The sequence below is a fragment of the Cygnus atratus genome, chromosome Z (assembly GCF_013377495.2).
Source record: "Cygnus atratus isolate AKBS03 ecotype Queensland, Australia chromosome Z, CAtr_DNAZoo_HiC_assembly, whole genome shotgun sequence".
Lineage (NCBI taxonomy): Eukaryota > Metazoa > Chordata > Aves > Anseriformes > Anatidae > Cygnus > Cygnus atratus.
The window spans coordinates 12078501-12088898 of NC_066396.1; the positions used below are offsets into that span (position 1 = coordinate 12078501).

At 39.2% G+C, this 10398-nt stretch overlaps 2 protein-coding genes across 2 annotated transcripts; one reads left to right on the forward strand and one right to left on the reverse strand.

Moving 5' to 3' along the window:
- Positions 1-539: 539 nt before the first annotated feature.
- RAD1 (RAD1 checkpoint DNA exonuclease) lies at positions 540-4268 on the reverse strand. Its single transcript, XM_035563796.1, has 5 exons — positions 4185-4268; positions 2800-2908; positions 1500-1758; positions 1041-1139; positions 540-723 (listed from the first exon to the last, which is right to left on the reverse strand). The coding sequence occupies exons 1-5, from the start codon at positions 4266-4268 to the stop codon at positions 540-542; spliced, it is 735 nt and encodes a 244-aa protein (XP_035419689.1).
- A 104-nt stretch (positions 4269-4372) lies between these two features.
- BRIX1 (biogenesis of ribosomes BRX1) lies at positions 4373-9283 on the forward strand. Its single transcript, XM_035563775.2, has 10 exons — positions 4373-4858; positions 5571-5682; positions 6065-6108; positions 6711-6781; positions 7161-7210; positions 7306-7379; positions 7472-7522; positions 7771-7872; positions 8412-8540; positions 8840-9283. Exons 1-10 carry the CDS (start codon positions 4451-4453, stop codon positions 9101-9103), a joined length of 1305 nt encoding a protein of 434 aa, XP_035419668.1. The 5' UTR covers positions 4373-4450; the 3' UTR covers positions 9104-9283.
- The last annotated feature ends 1115 nt before the right edge of the window (positions 9284-10398 follow it).

The window sequence follows — 10398 nt, forward strand, 5'->3', positions numbered from 1 at the left end:
TCATGTTGATGAAAAACCCAGTGGTTTCACAAAAAAAAAAAAAAAAGCCAGCATTTGCTAAAAAGAAACCACTTGCTGCTGTTAAGAAAACAGACTGAAAATGCCATTCTCTTTCCAGACAAATTTGGGTTTACTTTTAAGTCATTGGAAGTTAACTGACTGTCTAACATACAGCTAGTACTCAGATTTTCCATAGTGTAGTTGTTTGGAACAAGACAGAAGACAAAAAACAAAACAAACAAAAACGCTTGGAGAGCACCAAAAGTGAAGCGGAGTTTTACAAGAACATCACTTTTAACACCAATAACTACTGGAGACTAATTCCCCTTTCTGTTCTTTGGGCTGAAGCTTTTTGGGTCAAGGCTAAGAAATGTTGGCAGGGGAATATGAAAGAAGTCTTTGTATTTATTGTTCCACAGTTTAAAAAATAAAAGACAATTATCAAGACTATCAATCTTTACAGCTTTCGTTCATTTTTATTAAAAAATATATAGCACTTTATATATTCATAAATGTAATACAGATACCAGAACATACGCCTACGGCTCTGCTTCAGCAATATCTTCATCAGGGCAACAGTAGTATTCCACAAAACAGATCTGTCCATCTTCATTCCTAATCATATACTGCAGTGAAAGAAATCCTCGATTATCTGTTCGAATGGAGACTTTACAAGATAAAGCCAGTGCCTTTGTAGATGGTTTAATCAAAGAAATCTTGTACCTGTAGGGGAGAAAAATACCATTTGAAAAAAATATGTTATGCGGAGTTTAGCTGAAACACTACTCCCAGTTAAAGCCATTAGAATGACTAAAAAACAATTAGCAACATGTTAATTTGATCTTTTCCTGGTAACATCATCAGACAGACATTGTTATTGCTTAGCTTTTGATTAGACTCCGACTTTTATCTGATGGAAATTATTTTTTTTCACCTGTACTAATGAAATAAATGTCACGGTAGCACAAAAACAGTTTCTTATACTTTCTATCAAGAATGAATGGCCTGCCACAGAGTGCACTGGTTACAGACTTACTAACCTGTTTGTCTGGGTTTGGTTGCAGTGGAATGCTTCCACCAAATCAGAGTCCTTGGGATAGTCCAGATGTGCACTTCCTGCATTTCCAAAAGTGGATAACCTGGAAGAAAAAAGGCACCATCTCAAAACACCTGACAGAAGCTCTACAGAAAATTTGTCAGAAGCAGTCGGCCTGTACATCTCTATGGCTATCTCACAAAACACTATTGTTCTGCTTTACTTACCTATAAATGCTAAACTGTGTGCACTACAGTCACATTTATCAGGTAGTCCATATATTCATTTCTATGTTAATGAAATTACATACCGTGATTTGCTATATTCATTACAATTCTCCTTGAAATAAACCAATATTCCAAAACAGTTCCCCCTCTTCACCCTGGAAAATTCCTGCCTTTACCCACTGAAAAGCAAAAAGGCAGAGCATGAACATTTGAGTTGAAAGTCTCATTTTCAGTACCTGAAATATGGTTTATCTGGAGACATGGTGATCTGCAGAACTTCGCTTGTCATATCTAGTTCAGCAAACGCTTCTCGTAGTCCCTCTGACTGCAGGATAATTTTATTGACAACATTGGTACTGCAGAAATCAAAGTCTAACAAGTCCTCAGGTTCTTGAGTGTTAATTCTGCACACTGTCACTACTCCTCCTTCTTCTAAGAACAGCATCAAGGGATAGCCATAGCCACGATAACACATCTTGAGAGCTGTTGGTGTTCCTGAAAAAGAGAACGAAATACACATTCTTCAAAAAAACCAATTAGTGTATTTGATAACTTCAGGAAATTCAGATTTTACTGTCCAATGGGGCACAGATCATTTTAATTTAGCGTGTTTAGTCCATCCTCCATATGCTAACATTGCATGTTTAGTGTAGCCTCCTATACACCCTTTCAAATGTTATCTTATGCAGTAAAATGAAATGATGTGTACACATAAAGCAGTTCACATGCAACTTTTGTCATGTACCAAATGGTTAACACTAGCTGTGATAATGAAGCTGGATATGCTATAAATAGTTTAGTGTTAACAGCTCTGCCAGCTGTGCCTAAGTTTTTTACCCTTAAGTGAAGTTAGCATTTGTATGATGTTGGTGATCTGGGCTCTGGACTGAAAACAAAAAGGTGCTCGTGGTGTTTATCAGTCCTGGGGGACAGTATTGGCTTAAGCATTAGAACTCCAGTCAGAGTTCTAATCAAGCAAGTCATCATATGACTTTCTTGTCCAAACAAATTACTTGACATGTCTTCTTATCGAGATTACAAAACCTTTTAAGATCTTCAGCCCCAAACCACAGCAAGCATGTGAACTGGGGTTGTTCACTGCACCTCATGCCACAAAAAGGTTCTCTCCCAAAACAAGTGGCTGTTTTGTGTCTTACATAGATGCAAGAAACATTATCTTCACAAGACCCTTCTGTTTCTCAGGTACCCCAAACATGTCACACACACATGTATTTTTAATTCCATCTTCCAAGGAGAGTCAGCCTCCTTTACCATATCATTCTGCAGCAGACCCTGACACACACCCATCATCCCCTTTTCATCTCCACATTGACTGTTGTCACTGCATACACTTACACTAGGTTAGGCAAACAGGATGGACTCTGCTTAGCAGTTTGAGCTGCCATCCTCAGATGGACTTCAGGTGAAGAAGTGAGAAGTTTTGCCAAGACTGAAAAGCTCCCTATGGCTGTGCACAGATTTCACTATGTAATTACATGTGATACATATAAAGGTCAAGGTAAATATGCACCATACCTGGAGTAGAACTGGCACCAAAAATAGTCAAGCAGTCCAGAAGAACAGCCAAATTGATCCGGAATGTCACTGATTCCTCCTGAACAGAAAATTCCTGAAAAATTTCTGCCTATGAGAGAAAAAGTAGAGAGATGAAAAGAGGGAAGCTTTTGCAATTATTTTACATTTTACTCTTTATCTTCTTAAATTGAGTGCTTTTGCTTCCAGAGACCAGTGCAATACAAAGCAATTGCTAAATGTAACATAATATCCATTGAAGAAAAATAGGTCTTCATCCTCAAAAGCTAGTAAAATAAATCAGGTCACAGTTTAAACAAAATAGTACAGCATATGCATGGAAACCTGAACACTTGTCTTTTATAGCTTAATACAAGCTACAAATATTAAAGCCTATAGTTGTCTATTTCTGCGGCCGGAAACATTCAGGAAACTATGCAACGTAAACACCCCACTTCTCCAGAAACAAGACTTGCTTTTTAGGAGTATGAAGAATTATTTCAAATAATAAGCATGTGTAAGTGCTTCTTCACAAGCAGCCCAAATTACCCCGCTATTTTTCTTAGATATTCTGTTCTGGTGGCCACCACAAAGCAGCTGATGCCCAGTGACTAACAAGAGGTAGTATGGAGTTTACCCAGTACCAAGACTAGTCACGGGCATGTTTCAGCACATGTGGTGCACTCACCTAACCTAATAGCTCAACACTCTCACAGGAACCTGCTCACAAATCTAGGCATGGCAATGTCAGAAAGAGCCATGGGCTTAGCAGGTGCCAGCCCATTAAAGGATACAAGCAGGCATGTATGAATGAACTAGGTGCTGAGTTCAGCCTATCAGTACTGTGTCATCTCGAGACTGTGCAGAGAAGACCAACAAAGCTGGTGAAGGGTCTAGAAAACAAGATGTATGAGGATCACCTGAGGGAACTGGGGCTGTTTAGTCTGGAGGAGGCTGAGGGGAGACCTTGTTGCTCTCTACAACTTCCTGAAAGGAGGCTGCAGCAAGGAGGGTTGTCGGTCTCTTTTCTCAAATTAACAAGTGATTGGACATGAGGAAACAGCCTCAAGTTGCACCAAAGGACATTCAGACCGTATATGAGGAAGAATTTCTTCATGGAGAGGATGGTCAAGCATTGGAACGGGCTGCCCAGGGAACTAGTGGAATTCCCATCCCTGGAGGTATTTAAAAGACGTGTGGTTGTGGCACTAAAAGGCATGGTTTAGGGATGGGACTCAGGTTTAGGGATGGAACTCAGCAGGTCAGTTTGATGGTTGGACTTGATGACTTTCAAGGTCTTTTCCAATCTAAACGATTCTATTACCTTATAAAATAAATATATCTATACATATGTGGTCTATGTGGTCTAGACAGCCTATTCAGTGTACCTGCCTCACATCAGCTTCTGCAACTATTTCATGGTTTTGCCAAAGATTCCCTTTCTCCACAGGTAAAATCCCGTACACCTCCATTACGCAGTCTGGGCTTTCCTAAGGTCTCTAACACCGCTACCAGCCCGTTTCTCACCCTTTAACGGGGGTCCCACCGTTAGCAGCTCGGCCTTGCCCCCTACCTGGATGAAGGCGTTGGCCTGGATGCATTTAGCATCCTCCACCGTCACTCGCAGCCCGTTGGCCGTGGCGAAGCAGGTGGCATGGTCCTGGAACTGCACGGCCCGCAGGAGGCTGGACAGGTGGCGGGCATTGTCCAAGCTGGCCGTCAGAACGTACGGCTCGCCGCTGCCGAGCGGCTGCGTGGAGAGCGGCATGGCGAGCCCTGGAAGGGCCCACCGGGATCTATCGGGCTCTGTCGCGATCTACCGCGATGTACTGGGGCGTGGCGACCGCAGGCAGCGGCAACGGGAGCGGTTCCGGGGCCGGCGGAAGGGCGAGCGCGCAGCGGCGCGGAGCCTCCTAAGATGGCGGCGGCCAAGAGGAAGGGTGGCGGAGCGGCGGCCGCCCGGCCCAAGAAGCGAGCCAAGGGGAGCCCGGGCGAGCCTGAGGCGGCTGCCGACGCCAAGCCGGGCCCGCAGGAGTACAGCATCCCGGCCCCGGTGTCTCAGGTAGCCGCACGGCGTGGCACACGGCTGGGAGGAGGCGGCTCCACGCTAGCCGGAGCAACGTGGTGCCGGCGACCGAGTGGTGTGGTGTTAGGGGTCGGGGGTTTGGGGAGACGGGAACCCGGCTGATGTGCGAGGGAGAAGGGGCATATTCCTAACTTAATAATCCTTGCACAAACAAAAGCAAGAGTTTTCAGTAATTACGTAATATATGTATAGTGTATAACTTCTGTAATTCTGTTATATACGGAGGGCCTGATGGATATTATGCGTGTATCATGTCGGGATCATCCTGAGAAGGCTTCGAAAACAGCCTTAAGTTAGCTTAAAAGAAAGCCAAGAAGCACGCGGAAGCCTGCGACCTCGTGGCTCAGTTTTCCTGTGCCCAGGCTGTAGCTCAGCTCGTTTCCTAGAGGAGGAGGTGCTTCAGATTAATGCTTTCAGGCTAAGTATTGTATATGGCTTTGTTAATACTTACATGCTTTGTACTAAAAGATCTTAACGTAGGGATTTTGTGAAGCATTACAGATAGCAGTTTTTCATGTGAAAACATACTTCAGCACTCTTCCAGAGTGAGAGGTTTTATGCATGAGTCAAGATAGTAACATAGGCTCTTACTCTACTTTTCTGTTACTACAGTTGAAACACTTACTCTTACTGTGTGGTAGTAGCTTTAAGAAGCTCACTTTTTATGCTTAATACTTTTTTTTCCTAGGGCAAATGGAAGAACAAGGAACGGGTGCTTATTTTCTCCTCCCGTGGAATTAATTTCAGAACAAGGCACCTAATGCAAGATTTAAGAACGCTGATGCCTCACTCTAAAGCAGGTAGGGCTAGGCATCATTCCTAGTGCATTTTCAGAGTAGTTTTAAACTAAGCACTTCCAATATCCTGTTCTTTTTAAAATGTTGTATGTAACTGTTCTGATGAAACTGTGGTCTCTTATTCTAAGAAAACAACAAACCCTTTCTGAGCAAACAAATACAGCAAATGTTGTTGTATCATAATACTCTCTGGGAAACAACATCTATAGTTTCTGTCTTGTAAGAATACTTTTTTGCTTTACCGATTTATTGTAGAACATGGCTGAAAAAACTTGATAGTTATGCATCTTTCATGTACAGCTAGTAAAAAATTACGCAGACTGATAAAAAATTACGTGTGTTAAATCAGTGTACAAGCTTTGTCAATGTTGTTTTTGTCTTCCAGATACTAAAATGGATCGCAAAGACAAGTTGTTTGTAATTAATGAGGTAAGTCAGTATTTAAATAGTGTTTCCTTTTAATTTTCTGTAGAAATTTAACATGCAAGAGAAAAAGGCAGCCAAGGGAGTTGTGTAACTGGAAAGATGAAAATTTTTTATGCTGAAAAAGTGCTAATGATAAAATGGGAAATTGACTTTTGATTAATAAAACCTTTAAACACAGGCTTTTTGCCATGAAGATATAAAACAGAATATGCCTTTCTATATAGGTGACAGATGTGTTACAGTTTATATTTTAAGAAATCAAGGAACAAATACTCAACCAGGCTTAGTAAGATACTGGTAGTGCTGAAACCAGAACCTAATGTTACAACTCCTGCTCTAATGTTCATATTCTGGAGATCATATCAGGTTGCTTGTAGCTGTAGTAAAGTTATTACTTGTGGTAATAAGGATTTGATATTTTTTTAACAAAACAAGTGCTTGAAACTTTGGGGGTCAGTAAGTGTAATTTGTTAAAATGAGACTGTTGCTTTTGAACTTTTATTTTGGGAGGAGGAAAGATGTTGGAAATGGATATGGAAACATAGAAAGTTTTTGAAAATGTCTTCACCGCATTGTAAATAGCTGATTTGATATATCTTGTCTAGGTATGTGAAATGAAAAACTGCAATAAGTGCATCTTCTTTGAAGCCAAAAAGAAACAAGATCTCTATGTGTGGTAAGTAATTCTATGTTTTTCTCATGTTTCTGTATATAACTGGTGATGCTTATGTCTGTAGTTTGTTACTGTAATATTGTGGATACACGAAATAGTGTTGCTTAGGTAAATTTGAAATAATCCTGTGCTTCTGTTGTAGGTAGTGCAAATTTAAAACACATGACTGGTTTTCATACTACTTACGGAAACATTTTTACAAAATTGTTCAGAAATCAAGTTTGCACAAATATCTTGAAGGAACTTGATACTGCTATAAAAGTGATTGACATTACTTCAATGCAGAAATAATTTGTTGGAGTGTTCTGTAGAAATCCAGTGTATCTTTCTGTCTCCTACTAACATTTTGCTTTTCTCTTTTCCCGCTGCCTTTCCTGTGCAGGCTTTCAAATACACCACAGGGACCATCAGCTAAATTCTTAGTGCAGAACAGTAAGTTGGTTGATGTTATTGTTCTTAGACTTTTACTTTCTTGCCTGCACAGCTTTCTTTAAGTACTAAAATGATCTTTTAAAAAATCACTGTAGTTCACACACTGGCTGAACTGAAGATGACAGGAAACTGCTTGAGAGGCTCACGGCCCCTTTTGTCTTTTGATCCAGTAAGTACAGGTTTTATATTTGATTGTGTTCATTTTCTTTACATGGCTGTTGCATTTAATTATGTATATAACATTACTCTTTTCCTTTTTAGACATTTGACAAGGAGCCACACTATGCCCTGCTAAAAGAGTTATTTATTCAGGTCAGTCTTTAGCTTAGAAATTGTCTTTGGCAACTTATTTTAAATTTTTTTTTCTATGTTAACTTTACAGTTCCGAATTTGCAGAAAATCCTCAAAGGATTAGAGTCATGCTTAGTCACTGGGACTCTTTTTCTTAAGTTTCTTTTATGTAACCTAGGATCAGAATTTAAAAACTTAAAATGAAATAAAGATAAGCTACTTATGTTTGGCCTCTTACCATCATTTAGTAGTACTGTCTTTTATTACAGATATTCAGTACGCCACAGTATCACCCGAAAAGCCAGCCTTTTGTAGATCATGTTTTCACATTCACCATTACAGACAATAGGATCTGGTTTCGGAATTATCAGGTTAGTGGTCTCTTTTAGCTCTTTCACTGGTGTTTAGTGGAGTAATAACTTCATATCAATTACAATAATTATAATTAATTATTTACATTAATTATCAAAATACGCCAATGCTCATTGCTTGTACAAAGTAACTTCAAACCTTCTGTATCTCTGGAGATAATTTCAATTTTGTCCAGTTAAGCTTATGTTCTCTTAGTTGTGGTTCTTTGATGGGTGTTTTGGTAGGAGGAAGTAGTAGGTAGCCAAAGCCATGGCTTCACTTGTCTTTTAACTTTACTTCACACTTCAGCCGAAAGTATGCTGGCACTTACTTTCTAAAGGAAGAATTCACAAATGCGTAGTACTCTTTTAAGTGCTTGCTTGAACATGTAAGAACTTCTTTGTATACAGAACTTTGCTTGTAGAAGTCTAGCTTATCAAATTCAGTGGCATCATATCTTGGATATAAGTTTTTACATATCACCATGTGTGAAGTGCCTACGAGTTCGTATACATTGACTTAATCTATGAGAAATAAAGAGGGTATTCTTTTACTGCAGATAATAGAAGAAGATGCATCTCTAGTAGAAATTGGGCCTCGTTTTGTCCTGAACCTCATAAAAATCTTCCAAGGTAGCTTTGGAGGACCAACTTTATATGAAAATCCCTATTATCAGTCCCCAAATATGGTAAGCAGCCTTGTCTTTGTTTTCTCTTTAGTAGTTCATTTGAAGATTGCAATCTCTTTATCTCAAGCCATATATGCCCTGGACCTCTTTGTAGGAAAGAGTGCCCTAACTAATCACAGTTTGAGAACAGAGTAATTGTGCAAATATTGAATGAATGCAAAATTCCTGTCAGCGGAAAGATGACATTACATTGTGGATTTTGGCAGTTAAGCAGAGAAATCTGCACCTGTTATTATAATACCTGATTTCTTCCATCTTGCTTGTTTGACACCTGTTTTAATTTAAATTATTTTCAATAGCATCGACGGTTGGTAAGGTTGTCAACGGCTGCTAAATTTAGAGAAAAACATCAAGTGAAGGAAGTACAAAAGCTTAAGAAAAAGGAGAGTAAGATGCTTATTGAAGAAGATCCCACTGAAGTGGTCTTTGAAACTCCAGCTGAAGAAAAGCCAGTGGAAATACAGCTTGTGAAACCAGAGTCAAAGGCAATTGTAAAAGATAAGAGGAAGCCACGCAAAATTGAGAGGAAGAGGCAAAAAAAGCTTTTCAGAACTGAAGCATAAGCTTAAAAGTTACAGGTGAAGAAACTAAGCAGACTCAAGTCATCTTTTAGTCTGGTGTGGCTATATTATGTATATTTCTTAGCTATGTAGACATAATATTGTAAATACTTGGTTTTTTTCACAAGTAAAGCTAACCGGACTTCAGTTTTAATTAAACGAAATACCAGTTTCTTTATTGGGGTTCAGTTTTCACTTTTTTTTGTCTTTTCCGTGAGCTGATTCTGGATTTTGAAAAACATGGCAATGGGGAAGAGGAAATAAGGAACTCCAAATATTTCTGCTTTTGGTAATTGGTCTTACATTCAAATACCTCTGGGAAACAACTTGTAACACATACAAGGAATAAAAGTAACCAGGTTGTCACTGGTGGTTATCATTAATGGGAATTTGGAAGATAGCTTTGCTAGTACTTGACAGCAGCAGATAATCCTTTGTAAAGTTTTAATTTTACAGGAATTGTCTCACAGGGGAATGAAAAAAAACAAAACTAAAAAACAAAAACAAACAAAAAACAACAACAAAACAAACGCTTACTTGTTTCTTTTGCCTGTGGTGACTCTTGTATAACATTCTTATGACCTGAAATATACCTGCTGGGGAGAAACAGGCTAACATAAGATTCTAGTCTTTTATGCCAAATTCATTGCAAATTCCCTAAAGGTAAGAGGTAAAAGCTACCTGTGATTGAGTACCAAAACCATGTGCCTACATTAGCCTGAAATATAACTACCTGTGGTTCCTCTATTACAGGAACAGTGCTTTAAAGCACCGATTATGCATAAGAATGCACAATTCTGTTACATAATTATAGACAGAGACAAATTTTTTGTACAAAAATTGCTGTTTTCTTGGTTCAGTTGTATATACTGTTCAGGTTTTGTTTCTCAAAGAGTTAGTCATAGAGATTTTTCCATATAAAAGCTTTAAATATGTTTACAATAGTGCTTAAAAGTTGTTAACCTCACACTGCAGCTTTGAAGCACCTCTTGATTTGGGGTTTTACTTCCCTAAAGCTTTAGGGGAACTGTCAGTGAGCCTGCCTTTTTGCCAGATCTAGTTAAATGAATTGTTGTGTTCATAAGTTAATAGGTTGGGGAAGAAGCATAGAACTAGGTTCTCTCTCACAGAAAGTATAATGTCCAAACAACCACATGAATTCTAATTGTAAGGGCATGAGATTTTCTCTAGTACTTTTGCAAAGGGCTGACCTTGGAAAGGATTTTTGCCTTGACTGACTTCAGCAAATAGTCAGACCTCTTTGAGGTTATTTTGTCCTTTTATCTGTCTTCTGGTTA

What these genes read in the sequence shown, in the direction of transcription:
- RAD1 (XM_035563796.1), bottom strand. Translation starts at nt 4,268, where the DNA reads ATGGAGGTGTACGGGATTTTACCTGTGGAGAAAGGGAATCTTTGGCAA. An exon ending in CAGAAGCTGATGTGAGGCAG is followed by an intron (nt 2,909 to 4,184) that starts GTACACTGAATA and finishes TTTCTCTCATAG; the next exon opens with GCAGAAATTTTTCAGGAATT. An exon ending in CCAGATAAACCATATTTCAG is followed by an intron (nt 1,140 to 1,499) that starts GTACTGAAAATG and finishes TTTTTCTTCCAG; the next exon opens with GTTATCCACTTTTGGAAATG.
- BRIX1 (XM_035563775.2), top strand. Translation starts at nt 4,451, where the DNA reads ATGGTCCTGGAACTGCACGGCCCGCAGGAGGCTGGACAGGTGGCGGGC. An exon ending in AAACAAGATCTCTATGTGTG is followed by an intron (nt 6,782 to 7,160) that starts GTAAGTAATTCT and finishes TTTCCTGTGCAG; the next exon opens with GCTTTCAAATACACCACAGG. An exon ending in TAAAAGAGTTATTTATTCAG is followed by an intron (nt 7,523 to 7,770) that starts GTCAGTCTTTAG and finishes CTTTTATTACAG; the next exon opens with ATATTCAGTACGCCACAGTA.